Consider the following 24979-nt stretch of genomic DNA (forward strand, 5'->3'; position numbering starts at 1 on the left):
TATTTATAACAGTGCTTCTGAATTAATTTTTATAAAAGCTGTTCATCCAATTTAACTGAGTTACTATTTACGTTTGTACATGAGTCACTATGAACAAGTTTGTACGCTGCATTTATAAAAGTCTGCACTGGATCTGCGCTTTCGGCTATGCCTTGGGTTTACCACAATCGGAGGTGTGAGGGCTTGAGACTGTCACTGTCACAGGAAATAGGAATCAGAGTTATAATAGTTGTTTGGGAATAGAGAGGAACCACATTTACCTTGTAGCAGTGGCGCAAGGTGCTGCTGCTCTTCCATCCCTGGGGACAGGCACCTGTAAGGCTGGGTGTCGGCACTGGAGCTGGGGGCTCCGGGCTCAGAGACGTGTCCAGGCTCAGGCGGCACATGTACTTTGCTCTCACGGAGCCGCAGTCCTTCACCTCCCACAGCCCGGTCGAGTAGCCGGTCGCTAGGGCGACACATCCGCCCTTACTGAAGCCTGGGTGAAAGAGGTAGACGCACTCTATTGAGGACTGCTGCGTATTCCCTCCTACGTGAGTATGGCTGGAAGAGAATGAGTGATGCTGCGGAAGAGGTGGTAAAAGCCTCGCCTACCCGGCTGGTCCCTATTCCAATTGGTGTAGGTGACCTCATCCCCACTGAGCCACCGGAAAGTGCCTGTGCTGTTCTGGTCCTGCAGTGCGGTCCAGAAGTAGTCTTTGGTGCGGCCAAACATCAGGCTGTTGACGAAGGCCTGCTCAAATCTGGGGTGAACACAGCATGTCAAAAGAGGTCATAAGACCTTGGACAAGTCCAGTCATCTCAGGCAAGTCTGGATATTCACATCCAAAGCAAAAGGGACAAAACACAGGGACTGTGATTTCACTAAAGAGTGAGACATGACAATGTATATTGCAGAAATGACAGAATGGAGAAACACTAAGTAGCAATATTCTCTTGAAAATGTACACTGTGGAAAGACATTAAATCAACAAGTGTAGTCTTAACAGGAGTCAAGCAGGGCTGCACAACTGTAATCATGTGTGGATATGTCCACGCCGTGCGGTTGTGAAGGTATGGGGTTGTGTTTTCTTTGTTTGGGACTTTGCGGTTGGACCTGTTGGTGATGGTGACCAGCGTAGCCTCCCTGCCAGAGCAAGCTTTCCGGGCCTCCTCATACGTCACCGACTCCTCACCCACCCAGTAGCAGGAAGGGCTGTGCCACCTCCAGCCCTAGATCGGAGAGGGGAGATGCACAGAAACGAGATCAGAAACCTGTCCAAGGAAGGGAAGGATGTGGCTACAGAAGCGCAGCGGTGAACCCGTACGGCATCGCCTCGAAATGCCGTGCGCCAAACATATTAAACACGGCAGGTTTCAACACAACAAGCAACTAGCAGGCAAAAGGCTGACATCGGCAAGAACGCCACCAGCGCAAAGAAACCCAAGGACCTCTGTGCGTGTGTGGGTAAACACCGGATTCAGTCCAGCTTTGAGCTTCACGACAAGTGTCTTTGGCTCGGGGGGGGGATTTTAAGTTGTTCCAGCTGTGGCAACTCTGGAAATAATCAAAAAGACAACGTAAGGCCTCGACCCGAGTCCTTTCACCAGTCTGAAAGTCACTCCAAAAGTTCATGAGCAGAAAGGAGCATGGAAACAAGGGACTTGTGACCAAAAGGAAAATTGCTGGTCTGAGAAGGCAGATCCTGCCTGTGGTACCTGCGCTTGGAACGTGAACCAAAAGTGCTTTCGCAAAAGGAGTCAGCCGCCTGAATGACAGAGAAACGTTACACTGCATAATGTGTTCCGCACAGAACCGGGGGCAAGATGTGTGCTGGCTAGACAGATCAACCGGTTAGGGTTGTTCACTTTCAGCTTCAAGGTTTTGGGTTTGAATCCCATTCCTGCTACAATAACCTTGAGCAAGGATGGTGCAGTAAAAATTAAGCTGCTATGCAAATTGGTAAAAATTACTGTAAAAAGCTTAGTACACAAAGATAACACAGTCTTCTGAGCTAAATCAATAAATATACCGTAAATGAGAGCAATAATGACAAAATAATTCCCGTAATCAACATGAAATTGCTGTGTACTTCCACAGTCCGGTGAGGAGGTCAGACACAGAGCAGGCACACAGGGAGAGGGCCGGTGGAGGGACACGTACAGCTGGGGGACCCCGACTGTCACTTCGTATCAGAGACGCCTCAGTTCCATTTTGGGGAGATGAAAGGGAGGATGAGAAGTAGTGGCACCGACAGGTACTGAGACCGCGCAGAGACGATGGAATTGGCGAGATCAAAGCGGAGACGCCGCTGGGGGGGGCAGACTGCATCCCCAGATGTGCTCAGGGTGGCATTGGGCTGTGTCCGTGTGTGTGTGCGCGCATGCATATGTGCGTGCCTGTGGGGGAGAGCTGGCTAACCTCCCTGGCCATGATGGGAGTGATTCATACACCAGGAGGGAAAGGGGTGTGTTGGGGGGGGGATGGTGCTGTCATATTATTTACGAGACGCAGATGGCGAGCCAGCGCTGACTGTACACAGCTGGAGCGAAAGGAGCGTGACGCAGCAAGAACTCTGAATGGAGCCTTTGTGTGGGTGGAGAGACGGAGACAGACAGAGATGGAGGGAGAGGTGAACTTCTTAGCTGCAACACATATTTCCCTACATTTATAAATAATGACCCTGAATTCGAGGATCTCATAGACAGCGACTAGCAGTACAGCATATACATACACACAGGAAGACGCTCATTTTCCCCACGAGGGCGTACGCAAAACACTAAGGCATACAGAAAAGCTCTCTGACACAGAGCCCCAGACACCCATGCTGAGGAGTGTGTGCGGAGGGGAGGCCCAAGGTCCAACGGAAGGAGCACCTACCACTTTGCAGCCGTGGTCCTGTTTGTGTCCCTCGGTCCTCTGCGCTTGTTTCTTACAGATGGACGGCAGGGAGATGTTACAGGGGCTGTCATTCCAGCGGCCCTCCTGTTCGCGTGCACGCACGCACACACACGTACACACAAACAAAGGAAAAGGAAAAACTGCTGAGTAATCAAAGTCACAATGATGCCGGCAAGAAACTCAGGAATGTTCATCTGTATGATTTTTTTTCCCTTTAACAAGAATCACCTAAACTGCAAAAAAAAGGGAAAAAATATTGTTGACCCCAAGACCGTGAAAACTACTCAACTCGACATTTCTAGTTCAGCATTTGGGATTCAGTAGAATGTTTTTGCTGAGAAAAGGCTAAGTGACAGAAGTGCTAAGAAGTAAAAGTTTCTGATATGAACTTCATTACACAGTTCAAAAGTGGAACTGCTGCCAACATCTGCAGCTCATTACTACTGAGCTCTTATAGTGTGGACGGGGGATGGGGGCAGCAGAGGGCGCTCACCGGCCCCCACATGGTAACGCAGTCCTCTTGCATGTTGCGAAAGTTGTTGGGCTCAAAGGGGTGCCAGTAGGTGAAGATGACGGGCGTGCGATCTGACCACTCGAAGTTCATCTGCATCTTGGTGTCGTGCAGCCCAATCCACAGCTCATCCACACCTGAGAGGGGAGACGCAGACGTGATGCAGGACCCACAGCTTCTGCATCTGGGTTGCTTCCCAGACTTACTAAAGGAGATCAGATCAGCAGACGAAGCACAGGGACTCGGCAGTTCAGCAGACCATCGACAGAGCTGAACGTGGTAAAGACACCAAGCTGGGTGTGGGCCAGTGGAAGGTATCACATTTAAGTCCCAGTCACAGATCACATTCACCGATGCCCCCGAAGTTGCCTTGCGGTTTTCCTAAAGGGGACAGATCTTTATGACGGTTTAGGCAGACAATACACACAGGACTTAATTTTATGTCATTCATTTGACCTTGAAAGTCTCCCCTCTGGCCTGTAGCTCCCATGACACTTCAGTGAAGGCCAGCTGCTCTCAGTTTGTGAACTCACACTATCCTTAACCAACTGGACTGAGAGAGGAAGGATAGGGTGGAGGAGGAGGGAGGGAGGGAGGGAGGGAGGGAGAAGGAGAGAGACTTCCTCCTCCTGGCTTCTCCTCTTGCTGAAGTTCTACTCTTACATCATTTAGCTAGTCCTTCTTATAGGGCCAGTCCCTAATATATGCTCTGGATTTACTGGTCTTAATGTCAGCTATCCCGCCTGTTGAGACCGGTCCACTGCCAACAAGTTCCATCATGTCAATGCACGAGACCCCCCCCAACCCTCCTCACTTTTCTTCAGGTTGCGGATGATGAACTCCAATTCCGACAAAGTATGGATGCTGACCAAGTTGGCCTCCATCTTCTGGCAGGTCTTCTGTGCGTCCTCCCAGGTCTGCTTTTCAGCCGTGAGCCTGTAGCAGCCCGCCTGGAAGGGCTGCCAGCCCACGTCGCACTCCTGTCGCTCCTCGTCCATCCATGAGTCTGCCGGTGGGGAGGGGGAAACAACGAGGGATGTCAACACACACCTGCCTCTACAGTCCTGTGCACCACGACGAGAATTTTTGTGAAAGTTTAAAAGTGGAACAGCCCCCTGTGGAAACTGACCAGTGGTGAAAGGCTCCAGAGTGGCGTTGGGTTTCTTCTTGCAGATATAAGGCAGGGCCACGGAGCAGTCGCGGTTCTGCCAGCGGCCCAGCGTCTCGGTCCGGATCACTGCGCAGTTCTCCTCCTCGGCGTGGTTGGGCTGCTCTGCGGTCAGGAGGATTCGGGTCACAGAAAGAGTTCACACTTCAGCATCTTATCTTACTTTGTATCGTCTCCTTCATTTACATTTATTGATTTAACCGACATCTTTCTCCAAAGAGACTTATTATGTACAGCTGCTTACAGTGATTTACTCAGGGCAATTTTTTATGGAGCTATTTTAGGTACTGCAGCCGGAGGTGGGGCTTGAACCTGGGACCTCGAAGTGCAAGGCAGCACTACGCCACCTATGCTACATGCTGCCCTTCACATAGTAAAATCTGACTGGCCACTGGGGGGGGTATCTGTTACCAGGCTCCCAGTTGAGGTACTTGAGAGGCGAAGAATCTGCCCACTGCCAGCCACCATTGATGTCCAGGTCATTGAGTCCAATCCACAAGGAGGCACTATAGCCTGTCAGCAAGCCTGCAGACAGAGACCCATCATTTTGGACAAGCAATAAAAATCAGGAAAAATACAGCAAAGAGCGAATCCTCCAGCTACGAACATTGATGGGCACATTACAATTTGAATTAACAACGCTAATCACTTCTAATTTGTGCTGCATGCAAATTATTTCTTGTAATCTTAGTCCATCTTGTGCCAGATGTTTGCTCTAATGTGTGAGGATTTCAAAAAGGATGCAACCTTAAAAACGGAGGAACGATGGAGAGATCTGAGGGTCTTCGGCAGTAAAACGTTCAGCGGGTGTGCGAGCCGTCCCACGCTAAGCCCTCACCGTTGATGTAAGTCTGCTCGTGCACCTCTGTGATGCTGAGCAGGTCGGATGCCTGTTGTCGGCAGCTGGCCCGGGCCTCGTTCCAGGACAGGGTCGACTGAAAGTTGAACTGGTAGCAGCTGTCCGTCACCGGGTCGATATCCCAGAAAGTCTCACAGTTGTTACCTGTACGGGATGTTGAGAGAGACAAAGACACAGGAAAAAGAGGGGCGAATAGCTGCATAACTAAAAATTTCAACAGCCAGGTTCAGCCCTTCCTAAATTACTACACTGAGCTCCTTGACTTTAGAATTTATTATAACACACGACATTAGGATTTTGCAGCTGTATCACTGCATTTTTTGGAAATATATAGAAGGTATTTCAGTGGCACAGCTAAGAAAAAGCACCACAGTACAAATATTAACTACTGTAGAACGTCAATCACCCAAACTAATTGGGACTAAGGCTGGTTCGGTTAACCAAACAGTTCGAATCATCAGACATACATGAGAATACCCGGTTTATGCTAAATGAAACGTAATTAAGCATACAATTAAATTCTTCTATGTAAGATTATTACTGTTGTATTTTGAAATATGAAGTATTGTAACAAAAATAACTGGTAACAGCTAATTGTTTTACATGGTTTAAAATATAAATCATTTCTGTTTACATCAAAAAAAGCGTTAACAAACAGAAGTAACTGCACACGCATAAGAGTACAGTACTGTAATTTTTTTTTTTTGGGGGGGGGGGAGCGTTTGAGGGGATACGGTGGCGCAGCGGGCTTGGCCGGGTCCTGCGGTGGGTCTGGGGTTCGAGTCCGGCTTGGGGTGCCTTGTGACGGACTGGCGCCCCATCCAGGGTGCGTGCCCTCTCCCTCCAGCCTTACGCCCTGTGTTGCCGGGTTATGCTCCAGCTCCCCGCGACCCCACACGGGATCAACAGCGTCAGACGATGTGTGGGGGGCGGTTTGGAAAACTGACGTTCAGATAATCGTTGTACTGTGTTTTTGTTCACTTTAAACTGGACTAGGTCAGGACAATGAAATGAGAAGTACGGAAAAAAAACAGTCATCCAGTAACATGTTAGAATAATGGCATCGAGTGACAATTTAAAATAATTTTTACAGCACATTTCGCAACACAATTTTATGGCATTTAAAACCTGCACGTGTCCTGTCCTCTCAATGGCACTACCGCGGGGCACCACGAGGGGCAGCACTAGTTACTCACTCTTGATAGGACAGAAGCCCCAGCGCTCGTCCTTGCTGTAGTCGTATGTGGTGGCGCACCAGAGGTGGCCATCCTCGCGTCCAATGTTGGTGCAGCTGTGGAACCACTGGCCATCGTACAGGAAGGGCAGGTAGCAGGGACGCCCGTGAGAGTTACCTTGGATGGTGTAGATTTCTGGGGCAAGGTGCGAGGATGGATGGAGTTGTTAGTCCCAAAGCATCCCTGGAGTAGTGTGCAGTGCTGAATGACTGGTTAGTGATCAAGGCCTGATAAACATCCTATTCGCTTTTAATTAAACAACAGCTTTCAAGTTCACATTCAATTCAAGCATTTACTCAGTCCTTCACCTCACTGCTCTTGGCGGTCCCAGTCACATGAGGTCCAACATCAAAGCTCCACATTTTTGGTCCCAGTTTTGCCCCATTGTGGTGGAATAACCTTCCGCTGTCCCTCAACACTGCTGAATCCCTTCCAGCCTTGAGCAAGGGTCTCAAAAATGCATCTCTTTTGGAGCTGCACCCCTCCTTATCGCTTAACCGCTCCATAAATTTTAATGACATCCGCCACAATCATCATCATATTTCCTTATCCTCCTAGTCCTGTAATGTGTGGCTGGCGAAACTAACTCGACGTGCTTTGAGAATCGCGTGTCACCCGCTGTGAAATGCACTTCTGTTTACCCTGAGTTGTATGTTGCCTTGGAGAAAAAGGTCGCCTAAATGAATGAGTGTAAATGCACTGAATATGCAACGATTCCCTGTGCATATACGATCGATAATAACCACATTAGGAGCGCATCGCGTCCAAATTTGCATGTGGAATATTTCTGCTTCATCGCCCACCCAGCATTTTTTCTCGACATTACAGATGCATAAACCCTCAATAACCAGGGTTTCTGAATTTACTGGTTCTTTTTAATCAGTGCTTTGGTTGTTCCTCGCAGTTCATTAGGCGGTCCACAGGCAGTTTTACACAATTTCTCATTTTGATCGATATCTCAGAGGACAAAAAGGAGGGGAAGGAAAAAAAGTACAACTCGACGAACTGCAATTTATGCAGGCTTCATTACAGTTTAACTGGGCCTCAGCATGATGGGTAAGTGCTACGATGCAGCGCAAAGCACGAGAGTTATTCCATCCAGCGTGGGATTGTTTCTCAGGCTCTAGTATAGTCCAAAAATCGCCCGAGATTAATGCACCGTGTGCCACATTAAACTGCTCGATGTGATGCTGAAAAACAGTTAGACTGCTTACTTTTCATACAGAGGCTACCAATTAAATTACTTCAACTAAGAGACGACTTTCTGTCGATAACAACAGTGAAGTCTGGGCCACTGAGACGTGCGATTTAAAAATCATACACAAATAACAACAGAGTTTAGTGAATTAGCAGTAACTCATATGGAATTACAGAGGAGGGCTTTAAACAAAAAGGTTAAGTGCTGCTGGCAGAGCCTGTCAGTTTATCCCTTTGCATGCCAACTGATCCTTAAGACGCTAATGCCGAAGAACACGAAGCTGCTGGCAGACTATCAAACGCTCACTTTTCTGGCATGCCAGCGTTTGATGCCAATAAGTCCGCCATTCGTTTGAAAGCCGAGCGAACGGCTGCCTATAAATAGCGCTCGGGGGTCTGAGCGCCGGCTTCCGTACGGAACAGGGAGCCGTCGTCCCGACCTTGTGGCCCAAACTCATAACATTTTATAAATGTACCCAAGAACTTGTTCTCGACTTTTATGAACTACTGCAGTAACTACCTTCGTGTACGTTTTCCACACTGCACGCGTGGTTATCTGTTCCCCATATGGAAAAAGCATGCGCAAATAAGGTATAACATATTTAGAAAAGCTCAAAAACACAAAGTGTAGGCAAAAGAAAAACTGAAAACGTAACAAAAACAGCAGCAGCCTCATTTTCCCCTCATATTGCAGCCGATAAAATACGTTTTTTTTTTTTCTGAACCGCTTGTCCCAGACGGGGTCGCGGGGAACCGGAGCCTACCCGGCAACACAGGGCGTAAGAAAATACGTATATATTTCTGTTTAATAAATACAACTACAGAAACCACTGTTTTCTGACCAACGCTTTCTAAAACAGTTCCGGTAACTTCACGTTCGAATCGCACCATAAGAAACCCGAACGAGGATCTTTTACGTGGCCACAAGTACGATTACGTCTGTTACAATGAATTGCGAATAAGGAATGTTCTGCAACCATTAAGCGTTCCGGGCGCTAATTTCACTTTCTTCCCTTTTCCACTTACATGACTAATCCCTACGAGACGCTGCATCAACACTCCCTCATTTAAAGCAGCCGCTCTATTAAAAAGGTCAAGAATAAGCTTGTTAGACAGGAGTTGGAAATAAACCAAAAAAAAAAAAAAAAACATAGGAATCAAGGGATCAAGGCAAAACTAAAAAAGAGGACTTAATGAAGAGGAAGAGCATAGTGTAGGGACTCATGATGAGGGGAGTGGCCTATATGTCAAGGAGGAGGGTACAGATTTTGAGGGGGTGTGGTCTAGATAATAAGAGGAGGGGCCTAATTACAGAGGAGTGGTATAAATAAAGAAGGAGAAATGCGGAGGTGGAACTACCCAGATAAGAAAAGGAGAAGGCCCTAATGGGAGTAAAGCACATAATAAGAAGGGGATTAATGATGAGGGTCTAGACGGGGAGAAGACGAGCACAAAAGGGCACAGACTGCTGATAAGGAGGAGGAGACTTGGAAGGGATAGGAAAGGACTAATGAAGAAAACAGCACTCAGAACCGTGCTGTGCTGGGCGGATCGGCAGGAGCGCTGGAAACGCACGGATGATGTAATCGTGACCCAGAACATCACACACCGCTCCTTGTGAGTTAAGTCATGGAAAATAGGGCAGAGGATTTAACAAAAAAGAAAGAGCGCTAGAGAGAGGTGTCATGCACCAGATCCGAGGCGTATTCTCCCCACCGGGGCCGTGGCGGGCTGCTGATTCACGCCCGTGGCATCGCTCTGCGTGACAGTTTAGACCTGGGACCCAAGGCTGCTGCGGGGTGTGAGGAGTCTGGAAGGCAAAGGATGTCTCTTCCTTAGCTGGGGAGACGCACCCGGCCGCTCGCCGTTTCACCGCAGACCCTGCCGACGTCTTAATTTGGCTTTTATCGTCAGACCGAACGCACCCGATGACAACCGTGGTAGCAGGCGGGTCTAAACACACAAACATTTGTTTGTTTCGAAAACACCAGGGTTTCCCTGGCCGCTCCGCTGGCAGGCGTCCGATCCAGATGCCACGTGGACGAAACAGGGCATGCATGTACAAGTGCGGAGCCGTCTGTACCCTCAGAGGCCCCAACATCGCTGTAAATGTAAAATACGTGCTGGTCCTGCAAACAATTACAACACAGGATTGTAAATTCAGCATGGGCGGAAACCTTACCGCGGTACGTCTTGGCGCACAGGTCCTGCTCGCTGCCATAGAGCCTCCAGCGGTGACCCTCTGCAGGCTCGCGGGCGGCAGCGGAGGCAGCCACCTGGGTGCTGTTGGCAAGGGCCGGAGGTGAAGGCAGGTGCTTGTTGAGGCTCTCCAGCACCAGCTTGCAGTGCCAGGACCAGCGGACACGGGGCGGCTCGCGGTCGCACACGTACGCGCCCAGCGTGGCCTCGGCACCATCGCCGGTGCCTCCTGCCACCCCCAGGCACACGGAGGCGCCCAGATTGTAGAGGCGCCCGCGCGAAACCCACTTCCACTGCTGGGCCTGATCCGCACAGGCGGCCGTCACCTGCAGCACGGAGCCCCGCACCCCCAGGCAGCCCTTGGCGCCCTCGTGGAAGAACGCAAACGTGTCCGAGTCCACGGGCTCTGCGGAGACACGGGAGGGGAGAGACTCGTCGGTTGGAAGAAGAGATCCGATAGAGCGCAGCCAGACATGACGCTACGCAGATTAAGAACAACAAAACAGCTGCGAAAATAAAAATACCTTCAACATTTTGCCTGCACGTTCATTCCTAAAACATGCGATACTTGTTTCAAGTTCCTTAGGACACGACAATTTTATTTTAAACATATTACAGCTAGAAGTCTGTTCACTTTAAAGCCAAAGTTATTACTTATAAGCGCCGTTCTTTGGTGTAAATCACAGACCCTTTTTTCGAAGGCGCTTTACCAGGTCACACACTGCACGTGCCGCTCTAAACCCCGAGTGCCTGCAGAGTTCCCGGAATACGCGCTGCAAAAAATTCTGTGGTCGGGGTTCGAGGGGGAGACGGAGCGGCAGTGCGAAGAGGGGCGGACTTCCACGCAGTCTCCTTGCATTCAAACCTGTCCGGAATTACAGCAACACTGGATATTTTTGAATGCGGGAAAAAAAATTAATAAATTTAAAAAAAAATATATGCTCAGTAAACACGTCTCTCTCCGGAAACAGAAAAAGGAGACCTTCTAAATAAAAACAGACAGACAAATACTGAGACACACGGCAGGTTCTATCAGGGGAGATGAGGCATGCGGATGGGAGAGGAGAGTAGCTTTATGGAATGAAGTGCAACACACAAAACTGTCTCTCCACAGCGATAAAATGTAATAACGCTGCATAAATGTGGAGCACGTATTAAATACTACGAGTGAACACTACTCAAGGTGTACTCATACTGCGTATGCAGGAAGGCCGGACTGTTGTCGACATACAGTAACCCCACGCTACGAGCCCGGAGATCTGGCCTGGCCTCCCGCCACAATGACAGGAATGCTGGGAGTCAAACCCAACACCCTTCCGAAAAACCAGTGCGGTTTTCTCCTTTTCCAGGTCCGCCATGCCTCTCCCCTTCTCCGCGACGTGGGGTTACAGACGGGGGGAGCGCGCGCGTCGGAGGCAGCAAGAGACAAAGAAAAGAGCGAGAAATGTGTGTAACGCCAAATTCCGTCTCTAAGAATTTACACATTTTGTCCATAACTTCTCTCCTATGTTGTTCATAAGCGGCTGATAATTAGATGTGACAGCAGACCTGCGGCAGAGAACGACGGTAATGAGGGTTTCGTTTGAAGGGAGCAGAGACGAGATGAAGAGAGCTTGTGCACTATATAAAGACAGAGAGGGGGAGAGGTGTTGCTAAAAAAAAAATCCAACGATGACAAACAAACAGAAGTGTCTGTCATGGAAGCCCGGTCCGGAAAAAGAACCGGGAATAAAGAGCCCTCGGCATTCCTTCTGTTCGGGCCTCTTGGAGGAGGCAGGAAGTGGAAAGGTGGGGGATTACGGGGGACTTTGGCAGCAGGCAGCTTCTTGAAGGTGGGGGACCTTAAAGGAAAAAAATAAGTGGGGGTGGGAGGGGGATGCTGCTGTGCTCAAATCCTTCGTCGTGGCATCCCTTCCCTGTGCAACTCGGCGGCGTCGCTAAAGCCTTTAAGCTGCATTAAACCGAGAAAGGAACTAAACATATTCAGAACAGAGCGGCGAAGGGGAGGCAGACATTAGAAAAAGAAACGAGTAAACGAATGAATGAATGAATGAATGAATGAATGGATGGAAAAAAAAAAAAAAAAAATCAGCGTGCTCCTGTCCAGGAAAACAGTAATCCATCTGCCCCTCCTCCTGTGGAGCTCCAGACAATCCATTCGCCCCCCTCGCTCTCTCCCCATCTCCTCCCTCTCCCTCTCCCCCTCTCTCTCTCTCCCCGATTTAAACGCTATTGTTTGCGTGTTACATCAGCCGAGCTGCCGACACATTTACATAAAGTTTCGGCTAAGCAAACCGAGTGAGGTCAGGCCGCCGAGCCAGGCCAAGATTCCAGCAGCACAATGAGATATAATCACCACCTCCATCTGCGCTCGTCTCAGCGTTGGACCCGCTCTTCACGCCAGAAGCCCGTATTTCACACGGGAAGCCCAGGCTCAAAAGACTGGTTTACCGTCTTTTAATTGCGATGCACTAAAGCAACTATGTAAAGGCTTCCTTGAATTGGATCCCACTCGCCTCTGGGCCGTCTCTGGCCGACAAAGGGAGACAGACGACTCCGGGACACGCGTTAACGAACGGCTACTGTCCTCACGTGACATTCCCTTGAGTCCGCCTTATTCGGAACTGGAGCAACAGGTCATGCAGTGTGACCTGCAGGTCACCAGGTCACGTGCTCAGCTCCCGCGAGCTGTGCAGGGCATCGAGCGGTAACGGATCTGAAAAGTCCGGCTGTAGAAACGGTACAAAACCAAAAATCCCTTTGGATAAGCGTGTCATGTCAGCGAAGCAGCGTGTTAATAAAAACAACAACAACAACAACAACAACAACATTGTTACATTGTCCCATCCAGGGTGTAGCCCCACAGGCCTTACAGCAAGTAATCTGGGATAGGCTCCAGATCCCCGCGACCCTCACCAGGACAAGCGGTTAATGACAACTGCATAATCCATCATTCCACCCAGCTGCCATCAATAAGAGGTTATCATTGGCTGTCGTAACAGTCCAGCGTCTATGCTGAAAGCGTAAGGCATGAGGCAGGCGGACACGCGCGCACACACGCACACTTGCGCACACCCGAAGCACGTCTTTCAACCGTGGGAGGAAACCAGAGCACACAGGGGATCCACATGAACACGCGACAACATTCAAACTCCTCACAGACAGAAGCAGATTGAAACCCATACTCGAACCCATGTCCAACCGCTAAGACACACACCTGATTAGGCAGCAAATCTGAACCCAGTGTATTGTATAAATATGAATAAGGTGTTTTCTCCCTTTTAAGATGACAAATTGCAGCACGACACAATCGGAACAACTGCATTTGCATTTAAATTGCAAAAGTATCAGGTCCTTACCTTGAAAGGCGGGGGGGGGGCCTAATTTTTCATTTGTTATCCATCACAGCGAAAAGAAAGGTTAAAGTTTCCTCATTAGAGATTGACGAAAAAGTCCGGAGCGACGAGAAGCATTTCGCGCGGCCCTTTTTTTCCCCCCCGACACTCATCCCGGTGACACATCCTGTGTCCGGCAAAATTGGCACAGCGTTTAACGGAGAATTCAACACGTGGGAGGACACTAATTGTGAAATCTCTTTGGCCAACTTCCAGTAACAATGGAATTTTTTAAACATGTGAAATTCCATTTTTCCCCACAGTTTCGGGGATCTTTTAACTTGTTTTGGACACGGTTCGCCCCAAACCGCTCCGCTACACTGAGCGTATAAATCTTTCAGCGCGTGATGCGCAAACTGCAAATCCCACAGGTGACTCCCCACAAATTCAGGAAAAAACTAGGCTTGGGGTGATTTTTATTTTTCACAAATAAATGAGCGATCACACTGCGCCGACTTCACACGTGCAGCGCAAATGCAAAGCTGCAGCTGAGGGCCATCTACCGGGATGCATCCTCAACGGAAGATCTGGTGCGCTTGTTTACTTAGCAGACACTTTTCTCCCAAGCAACTTCCAACAATTCATCAATTCACCACACACGAGGGTAAGTACCTCGCTCTGGCTTACTACAGCAGCAGGCGAGACTCGAACCCACAATCTTTGGGTCCAAAGGCACCGTGCATCAACGGTCACGATCCAGGCACCACCGATCCCCCTCTTACGCAACCGGCCGTCCGACCCCATTCTCTCCAGGGCATCGGTACGGAATTTGCGCTCGCGTTGAAGGAAGCCAGTCGGTCGCGTCAATTCCGGAACCATCCGCAAAACACATCTTCCTTTCCGTGACACAGGAGACTGGAATGTGATCGGGTTTGACAATCGGAGAGCTGTTTGTCATCTACGACTGCGCATAACCCTCAGAGTCGGATGGCGGAAGGCCGTTTAAAGGAAACCTGCGCCATCAATATTAATCCATCGACGGCAGCAGCCGCAGGGCATGGAAGGTCTTCATATCCCACCGACACAATACAAACGGCAACCGTTCTTTTTCCTCTCGGCGAAGCCATGATGGATTGATTTAAACTCGCTCCCTTAGCCTTTAATCCTGAACAATTGTGCCGCATGTGCTGCCAATACCTGCCGTCCGCTACACTCCTCTTCTTTATTGCTACTCGTCCGTCTCTGAAACGTTACGCGGTCAGGTCAGCTACGTCGCTACTGGGGAACACGTTCGTCATGTTTCAGCAAGACCTTCCAGTCCTTCTAAACCTTTTCCAGCACTTTACTGGTTATTCAGTTATAACCACATAAAGTCAGGGTCGTGTAGCCATGCGCAGATTTCTCAGAATTGCAAGGAAACTATGAGAGGGACCTTGGTAGCTGGTGATCTGGATGATATTTACATCTATTCATATAGCTGACGTTTTTTCTCCAAAGCAACTTACAATGTTAATCTACCAGCAATTACATACTCATTTATATAGTTGGGTGATTTTTAGCGGAGCAATATAGGGTACATGCCTCGCTCAACGGTAATACAGCCAGAGTTGAGGTTCGAACCTGCGATCTTTGGGTCCCAGGGTGGCAGCTCGATTTTTGTCCATTATTCGGCTGCTGAGAATCTCTCCGCACTTAAGGACGCCGCCACCTCCCGTCAGCTCCATGAACTCAGTCAAACAATGGTAGGCCGTCGCAATGGTGCGTGATCCACACATCTCCTGTCATAAACACTTCTGACCCTTCTGAACCCTCCAGATGTGCTGCTTTTAAACTGCGAGATCAAACACGCCAAGTTTTGTTTAGTCAGACATTTGGAGAGAAACGCGACGTACTAATTTAGTTCAGCTCCAGCACAGTGTTTTCCCAGCAGAAACTCTAAATTGCCTGTGCTGAATATGGCCACTGAATGGGCGTGCCAGCCGATTATAAAAATCTAGCGATGGGTCGAAAGGAGCTCACCGTCAAGGCATCATTTTAAATGTCAGACTGGGTTCTCGCGATTTCCAAACATCATTTCTTGTTAAGTACCTTTAGCGCAAAAGAAAGCACGTCCCCACAATAGAAAGAAAGAAGAAGAAAAAAAAAAGAGGACACACATACGTCACACGGATTTTTTATTTTTTTTTTAAAATAATAATAAACAAGGACCACGCGGGAAAATCCTACTCTTAGAAAATGACAACAGGCCCTCACGAATATGAGACACGGCCGTCCAGCTTTCACCCCATCGTTCTATGCCGTCTTTTTGCAGAAAAATTGAAGTCACTTGCTGATGTGTTTCAGACAAAAATTTAACGTTGATAACGTTTGATGAACTACAGAGTACCGTTCAAAACTTCAACAAACCCAACATCCCCACAGTGTATCTCACCGGTATTAAAATGTTGGCATTTGTTTCCTGCACTGTCATCACAAGCAGCAAAGAAAAGCTAGAGCGGCGGCGGCAGCAGCGCGGCATCTGAGACCATTCTGGGAAGCGGAGTACATTCCCAAGCCGCTAACATAGAATTATACACCAGGCAACTTTAGACTATGTTGTTGTTTCAACCCCAAACTGAACTCGCACGATTTTAAAAAAAAAAAAAAAAAAAAAAAAAAAAAAAAAAATTTAGTGCTTGCGTCCAAATATACATTTAATCGGACACTGGGAGTTCTCAATGAAAGGCCAAGGCCCATCATGCTCTGGGCAAGAACTGACCGCCCGCCCCCCTACCCTGCAGCTCCGAGTCGGTTTCCTGCCGAAGAGTAAGGCTTAAACCTGGAGCCAACAATGTGTGGGGAGAGCCAAGAAGGACCCGAGCTGCCTGACCCCGCCCCCTCGGCCCTGTGATTGGCTACATGCAGCAAAGCACCGCCCACGTCAAAGAGAGAGACTGGTGAAGGCTGGGTGGGCGGGGCAGACGTGCCACGTGGGATAGCGGATTCACGGATCCCAGGCACAGCCCGGGGGGCTGTTTTCACAGATGTTTAGAAACGGGGTTCGCTGGCTAGGTTTAATAGAATATCCCCTTGTGCCGTAAAAAGACAAAAAAAAAAAAAAAAACAACAACCAACAAACACACAGGAAATTCCAATCCGTTGTGTTTGTTTCTCTACGGCCAGCGATGGACATCGAGTTCACCTTCGGGGAATGAGAGGGGGTGTTGCGGGTGAGATTTGTAGAAACGTCCTTTTCCGCAACGCGGACTCTTCGCTTGAGGCCCCGGGGTTCTTTGTGACCCGAAGGGAACTGTGGCAAAATGAATGGGCCGAGAGCGAACAGCAGGTAGACACACGGGATCTAGAAATGTTGGGTCACGGGGAAAAAGTAGGGATGTGATCTGCGGCCTTTTGCCCAATGGCAGCTTTCTGCTGGCAATCACTGCAAAGTCCCCATTGTCGCCATCGTGCCAACATCCGTATTACACGGACGTGCGGGCAATCATTGGATCGATACGCAGAAGCGACACTAACGGCAAAAGCACGAACAACACATCGGCTCGCTTCTCGAGCCACAATGTGATTCACAGATTCCAGTTTGTTTTTCCTATCAAGTGCGGTGCCTGTTTGTTCGTTCTCCCTTACTCTGCTCTCCTACCCCCCGAAGCTTAACCCAGGATACAGCGCATACCCTTCCTCTCCTTATGAAGAGCCTTTAAGTCCCTATGAAATGTGACATCTGAACACAGTTGAAACCATGGCATGCCTGTAACACGATGCAACGCTTGTCAAAAAAAATTAATATATATAACATCGCTTGAACGTCTGTTCCCCCACCCGAATCCAAAGGTTTGCCCTTCATCTGCTGCTCTTTCAGTGAGCAGGAAGCTCTGCCAGGTGTCTAACGGAGTTTCCACATCGTCGGCTCCTGTGGATATATACACAGTGCAGAGCTCTCTTCCGAGGGTCTGATCCAAAACCCAGCATCTATCTACATCTGGGGAAAGACCACCCGACCTGGCGGGTAACACCACCGCCGTACATCACTGGTGCAAGTCACACAACTAACTCACAGCACAAGTCTGGAAACCTCTAAGCAGGAGTGCAAACTCAGAGCATGATGACAGAGGGAGCCGCGTTACATTTACTGCTGTTACAGGGTGGCACAGCGGGTAGCACTGATGCCTCACAGCTCCTGGGCTCTGGGTTTGGATGTGGGGGTGGAACCCACCTCAGTCTGTGAGAACTTTATACGCTCCGTGTTTCTGTAAGTTTCCTCCGAGTGCTCTGGTTTCCTCCCACAATCCAAAGGCATGAGTTTCTGGTGACTCTAAATGGTTCTTTGTGCGTGTGTTTGTGTGTGTGTTGCTGCCCTGTGATGGACTGCTGTCCCATCCAGGGTGTACACTGGTTATCCTTCTGGGATAGACCACGGCGACCCGGACACGCAGTTATTGATTATGAACGGATGGACGGCAACTGCTGTTGCACCCGATCCGAACGCGTTCAGGAAATATCTTTTTAAAGACATTGGGAGAAATCTTTCAACTGTGCCATTTACAATGTATCTCTAGAATTCCAGGTAGTAATAAACCAATCAATTTGAAGATATCGGCAACGACGACAATAACGTGGGAAGTTATAACTGCTACCGTTATCCTTGGCGATATAATATTTGGCAGCACCACATATTTCGGCTCAGCTCTCAAAACAATCATAAAAAGCCGCACACGGTTTTATCCTCAACATCTTTTAAAGATCTTGTACAGTTGAGCTTTTTTCTACAGCGGACAGGATGTCAGTGGTCGGTCAACCTGAATATGACCTCGCTGCCCCCTCCGGGTCACGAGTTTCCACACGCGAGCCCGTGTCCTCACACTGCTCCACTGAGCAGAAACGGACAGGACCGTGAAACGCATCCAGGGTGCAAAAGGGATCTCGCGCACACATACACTCCAGAACGGTTCACCTCAAGGGAACCTTCGCCGCGCTCCCTCCTCGCACGGCGTCCTGCTGCGGGTCGGCGCTCGCGCACCTCCAAACATCAGGGGAAGTCGGCCGCGGTCACCTTTCCAGATCCCTGCGCAACTACAATCTGGCATCATTACAGGGACATTCCGGAACGGCCAAGAGCACAAGGTTTAGAGGAGTCGCCTTGGAATCGTGAAGTTGTGGGTTCGAATCCCCCCGCCGCCCGAAGACACCAGTCCTGAATGGGTACTTCAAGTTACCCAGCTGAGTAAAAGGGTAAATAATTCCACGTATGTTACTGTACAGCGCTGACAGTTTGAATCCCTTGCTGCATCAGCTACGTGAATAAGTAATTGTGCAGCAGCAGAAATTTGCATTTCTTTCCGAATGATGGGATACAACTGAACCTCTGGCTTTAAAAGCAAGAGAAGATCATTTGTCTCAGAAATGCTTGAGCCCAAAGTGAAAAAAAGCGCACGAACCCATGGTGGGGGGAAGGGGGGCAAAGTGAGCCGGACACGGTGGCTGGAGCCTCCCCGCAGCAACACACACACACACACACTTCATTACGTAAGGCTGCCTGCATGCGCGCGTCAGTCTCCGGCGGGCGCCCAGTGCGACGTGTCAGCAAAGGTGCTTTTCAAAGGTGAAAAAGATGACAAAGAAAGTTATGATATGAGGCGCACGCGGGCAGCTCCGGCTGCGCTCTGGGCTGGAAAAGCAGCACCTACATGAAAGGGTTCGAGTCCCCTCCCCCAAACCGTTCCAAAAGAAAAAGAAAAAAAAAAAAAAAAGCCTAAGCCGCCACCCCCCTTCCCCCCTTCCCTCTCTCTGTCTGTCTGTCTCCACATCTGGTTTCGCTCAGGATTTGGACTTTCGTGGCATTCCACCTCCTCCGCGCGCTCCGTGTGCCCGAGCGCGCGCGCCCGAAACACTCGACAAGTTTCGCGAACAGAGTTGGCGGCAGCCGGCGCCGCGCGGAGGGCCGTTACTCGCGCCCAACTCCTTACCTGGGAGCGCGCTCTCCAGCTGCAAGCTAAAGATGAAGAAGAGGCACAAGGTGCGCGCGCAGGAGCGCGTCCATGTCTTCGTGCGGGGCTTGCGACGGTCCGCGCGCTGCATGCCCGCCACCGGTGGTGCGAGGTTCGAGTCTGAGTGAGAGGGAGAAGAGGAGACAGAGAGGCGCTTCTCCGACTGCCTGGATGGACGAAGAGTTGCGGAGAGAGACGAGCGCGAGGCAAAGAGAGCGCGCATGAAAAAGAGAGGGAAAGAGAGAGAGAGAGAGAGCGAGCGAGCGTCGCGCGCACACCGCCTCCTCCTCACACGCCTCTAATGAGCGCTCAGTGGACGAGGAAAGCAGACGCTGCGTCACATCGGTCGCGAGCGCAGAGGCGCGCGGTTCGAACGCCTGCGGTGTTGCCGTTACAGGTCGCGCGACAGTGGCGATGTAAATGGCGCTCGCGCACAGCTGGGCCCCTCTTCACATATTTTTTCTTTTCATACGAGTTGTGAATTACACAAAACTCATGCAGAACGTGTCGAGTATAAAAAAAGCACACGAAGCCCAGAATATGCTAATTTTCTTGTTAATTCCGTCACTGACGTTTGATACAGTTCTATCGTCACCGTTTTGAAGGGAATGCTTTTTTTTGGGAACCGCGGGATTTTGTTTTCAAAGATTAAAAACCGCTAAATATAAATACGTGTGACAGAGTTGACGAGTATATTGTTAATGTTATAGTATGTACAAGCCTGTCCTCAAAGAAAAATCTCGAAGAGGAGGGAGAAGAGGCAGGGAGGCTGTGGTAAAATCCAGATTTTTTTTTTTCCCCCCCTCAAACCAAAATGACAGACATACTGAGCTGCGAAGTACAGTGACACAGCAGCCTGGAGGCGAAGTGACACCGAGTTTTAAAAGTGGGAAAAGGGTGGGGAAAAAAAAGCAGCGAAGCGGGAGAGGAAGAGGAAGAGGACACGAACCACCCATGCTAGTCGTGGCTCTCCGTGCCATTTTATCTTTTAGGCCTAACTTACCTGAATGCTGCACATCTCAAAAAAAATCAAACTTCACATTCGATTTTTCTCACACTAAATCCACCAAAATATTCATTTGTATGCACAACTTTTACCTCGTTGAGTCTAACGGGCTAATCTTTGAACAGAAGAATAGTTTGACCCGGACTTTTAGCAAAGCACGGGGTTGTCAACCTGTTCTCAGTTCCTTTGTCCAAAATATCAGATTCAAATACGGCTCTAATGAGGCAAACAAACAGTTTTTTTGTTTAAACGTCACTTTTGTAATAGATGCCACCGTAACATGTTTTAACAGATGCAAATACTGCATGGGGAAACGGTTATTGCGAACCGCTGGGTAGCATCACCACATCTATTCCAAGATTTATGATGCTTCACTTCACAGTTAACAGTTTAGTTCACACTCCTTTTCAGTCCGTCTGTATAGTTTACATTTCGTGCCATTTCAGGAAACCCGGCTTTTTCAAAACCACTAATTCATATCCAATGCATAAACAAGCAGGGGGGATGATGAGTGATCCATGGTTTGAGCTCAATTGCTTCAATCTCATCATTGCTTTTAGGCCACAGTTGTGAAAGCGATAAATCCATTAGTATAGACTTATCTTCAATGTGTAGTATGTTTACTGGTATCAGTTATGTCTTGTTTTGACTTTGATGATTAAAATACACATTTGACAACTTACCGATTCAAGGGACCTCATACAGGAGCAACTGCACTGTGGCAAATAATCGCTTGAGATGTACAATGGGAAAGCAGTTCATCTAGCATCCGAAAAAATATCCATATCTCCGCTCAGGGAAGCTGTGACCAAAACACTTTTTAATGTCAAATGTATTTATAATTTCTGTGGAAGCACCTAAAATGAGGGAAGAGTTAACCAGCTAGTTATATTACACTTATCCATCTGCTCTTTTGTACAAGGAAAACTGTTTTTGTGGAAACGTTTGCATTATAGCGTTCTGAATTGCACTTCTATTCTAATTTCAAAAATGTAACTCAAACCCTTCTTCTACCACAGATTTCACACCCGTGTGATGACTTCATTGCTCTAACGATGCTGGTAGCATAGCGGTTAATGACCTGAACTTGTAACCCGAAGACTGCAAGGTCCTGGTGATACTTCAGTTATTATTTGTAGCATGTGCTTTTTAAAATAGAAACCAGATGATCTAAAATTGCAGCATAAATCAGTGTAAATAAGGACAGGGATTATGAACAAAAATAAGAATACTGGAAAAAACTGAGCTAAGATTCCCCAGTACGGTTTAAAATCTGCACTCGGCATTTGTATGCATGCTTACCGAGTTAATATCATTGCATTTGTTCTCCGTCATCAGTTTTAATACTAAGAGGACTGGTTTACTTCACACTCTCTTCTCACCACGAAGCTTTCCTCTGGTTGTGGAATGCTGGAGCTGACAGGTCGAGTTCTCACACTGACATTGCTGTTGCATCAGCCCTGAACATGTGTCCAAACCCCATCCCCAGCATGGCTCAGGGACAAATAGGGGTCGATGCACACCAGCGAGATCTCACTGTGCGCTGTGCCTGTGTGTGGCAGAGCACAAATAATGTTTGCACATGCATGTGTGCGCGTGTGTGTGTGTTCGCATGCAATTATTCAAGGCTAAAGAGGCCATGTGATTCATCAGCATCAATGCAGGATGTCAGCATACCCCCCTGACTTCCCCCACTCATAACCCCCCAGTCCTGATGTGCACTGAGGTATATCGGTAGGGCCACTCTGATACCAACCCCCAGCCCCCATCCATCAGTCATGCCAATCCACTGTCCTCATACTGCCAGAGTACACCTCCCTCCCCCTGCCCCCTAGGGGCTTTCTGCCAGCACCATGGAAAGTTATTGATCACCACATCTCTCAGAACTCACATCACTCCTCTCTGCAAACATCCCGCCTGACGGAAACCAGGCCTACCCACCATGAAGCAGCGGGCTTCTCCATACAGCGGCAGAGCTGCCAAACAGCCGAGCCTGTACCGTCATCTGTGGTGTTTCGCATTGATCCATCTGGAGTTAGAGCTTCTGGACCTGCAGCGATTTCACTGATTTGCTGCACCATTCCTGTGAATCCGATAATTGTGAGACAAGTGTGAACAAACAAAAGTTTGAGGAATTCAACCAGTTCTGTGGGAACTCTCAGCGGTCAAGCGAAACCTTTTCGCGCCTAAACCCATCAGCTTCATATATCCTAGAGACTCAGCAAAATAAAAGCATTAGGGAATATTTCTAGGATTTGCAGGAAGTTGTCCAAGCCCAACCCCCAAACACGTGGTATCACTTAAAAAAAAAAAAAAAAACATACACTGCCCTCTATAATGTGCAACAGCACTGAAGCATGCAGAATTTGGGAGATACACATATGAACACATGTCTTCTAGAGTGGACAAAACTGAACGGCTGGATCTCAGGAGCATATCGAAGAGATGGTGGAACGGGGGATGCCGGAGAGGATCTCAGCAAAATTAAGCAGAAGACATGATGGTACAGTAAAACTACTTTTTCTATCTGTGATGTGCTTTAGGTTTTTAAAAACTGCACCCACACACACACACACACACACACACACACACAAAGATGTGCAATTACATTGTTCAGACTGAGACAGCTGGTTCCCCCCCAGCTTCACTATGGAGACGCAGAGCAGAACACAACTGTGACTGACCTTGTCGACGTGTGCTACAGATGCCAAGACCAACCGTAGCCTTCCCGCAATGCCCCTGGAAAGGGAACTGTGCTTTTTGAGGCAGAGCGGCGTTTTCAGCCACACTGATCAAAGTTTGCTAGACTAACAGCTATCTGGCTTTTTTTCCATCTGGCTTCCATGACCTTTGAATCGGACCAGTGAAACGATAAATGTGGGAGAGGATCCTTTGGAATGAACGAATATCTGCGTACGTTAAATAACTATGAAACCTCTGCAGTGGCTGTAGATTTAAGATGAGCAAACTTTGATGTGAAATACTAACGTTGCACAGCTTTCGCCTTTCTCTCCTCCAAAGGCTGAGAAACATACCGTTTATCCATGCTTTCTCTGAATCTTATGGCGGAAAAAATGAAACTTAAAAAAGCTATGGAGAGGCAAAGCGATGTCTATATTAGAGTCATAACCATGGCTCTTCGAGGCACTGGGTGGCAAAGGTGAGCTTGGATCGTACAGTAAGTTTGCGGTTTGACTCATTTATACTGGTGGTCACGTTCTGAGTCGCGGTCCTTGGTGCAGCCCTGTGGTTCGTGCCACTTGTCTCAACCTCTACTCTAATCTTTCTTTCTCCAACTATTTTGTCTGAGGGAAAGGATTGGCGGTGGACACCAAGAATTCTTCATCTTAACCAATGGAAACAGTGGGCTGCTGGGAAAAGTGTCACTTTTTATCCAGCGAGTTATTAGACAAATTGGGCCACAGGGGATTGTCTGAATATAACGTCTCCCCCCCCGCCCGAATTCTGAGCCCGAGCTTTAGGTCCACAGTCTGAACCCCGCACTCCAATGCAATCCAGATGTCTTCCTGGAAAAGACAGGAGCCTCAGATAAAAACTACAGAACCCAGCGATCCCACATGCGCCTACCTTGACAAAGACACTTATTTGTAATGTCAAACCAAAGGCAGCCGGGTTGGGGCCACGTTTCCTCCTAGTCCGACTCCATGCGTGCGAGTCCTGCGAGCTTTTGTGAAATACAAGAGGCACCGTTACCACACCAGCATCTCTGTCCAGACTGGATAAAGTTTTTTCTCGTTGTTGTTATTGCTTTCAGTCTTAAATTAAACACAAGGCTTGAAATCCCTGGCAGGAGGTACCCAAACAGCAAGTGACTAGTGCTTTAGGTTCAGAAGATCTACTCTTTGCAGTTAGATACCCTGCTGTCAAAGTAGGCTTTCTGAAAAGGCATGGGATACAAAGATAAACAGCGATGGACTCGATACCTTTGTCCTTCCTTCAGACAGCTCTCTTCCCCACCATTTGGGCCTTTCATTTCTAAAGCAAAATAAGCAAACGGATTAATAAAAATAGCCAGTTGCATACATGGGTCAAGTACTACAAACCTTTTGGATAAAACTGTCAAAGAAATAAGCAACATTTTGTTTAAACTGGCAATAATTCAGTGCACAGTAGGGTGATTCAGACTAACGTCTTTCAAGTTCCTGTTTCAATTCCTTCTCCCACACCCTTGATCGAGGCCCTTATGCTCAATTAACATTTATTTATTTCTCCAAAGCAACTTACAGCAATTTACCCATTTATACATCTGGGTAATTTTACTGGAGCAATTTAGGGTAAGTATCTTTCTCAAGTGGGATTTGAACCTGCAACCTTTGGATTTAAAGACAGCAGCTCTAAGCACTACGCGGCCAGCTGACGTTCCTATAGCCCCTATACTGTAAGAATGGGTAAAAACCACAGTAAAGTTGATGAGCAGGATAAAGGGGTCCAATGAATAACAATATATCAGGTTAATAATATAGGGTTAAATGTTCAAGACATACATCAACTAGTGCAGAGCTATCTGAGGGACCCAAGAGCTCCATATCTCGTGTTATATATGGATTAAGTAACACAGTTCAGCACCTGAAGGGCACATGATCAAA

General features: G+C 48.4%; 1 protein-coding gene across 1 annotated transcript in view; it reads right to left on the reverse strand.

The window, feature by feature from the left end:
• Positions 1-19936, reverse strand: part of mrc2 (mannose receptor, C-type 2) — a 28655-nt gene extending 8719 nt beyond the window's left edge. Inside the window, exons 1-12 of the mRNA XM_029254331.1 lie at positions 19346-19936; positions 10034-10456; positions 6616-6789; positions 5399-5563; positions 4972-5085; positions 4522-4665; positions 4207-4398; positions 3375-3529; positions 2861-2965; positions 1097-1212; positions 595-743; positions 261-478 (exon numbers count right to left, since the gene is read on the reverse strand). Coding sequence (XP_029110164.1) covers positions 261-478; positions 595-743; positions 1097-1212; positions 2861-2965; positions 3375-3529; positions 4207-4398; positions 4522-4665; positions 4972-5085; positions 5399-5563; positions 6616-6789; positions 10034-10456; positions 19346-19589 — 2199 coding nt within the window. The 5' untranslated portion in view covers positions 19590-19936. The remainder of the gene's footprint in view (positions 1-260; positions 479-594; positions 744-1096; positions 1213-2860; positions 2966-3374; positions 3530-4206; positions 4399-4521; positions 4666-4971; positions 5086-5398; positions 5564-6615; positions 6790-10033; positions 10457-19345) is intronic.
• Between the last annotated feature and the right edge of the window lie 5043 nt (positions 19937-24979).

Source organism: Scleropages formosus, chromosome 8 (assembly GCF_900964775.1).
Source record: "Scleropages formosus chromosome 8, fSclFor1.1, whole genome shotgun sequence".
Lineage (NCBI taxonomy): Eukaryota > Metazoa > Chordata > Actinopteri > Osteoglossiformes > Osteoglossidae > Scleropages > Scleropages formosus.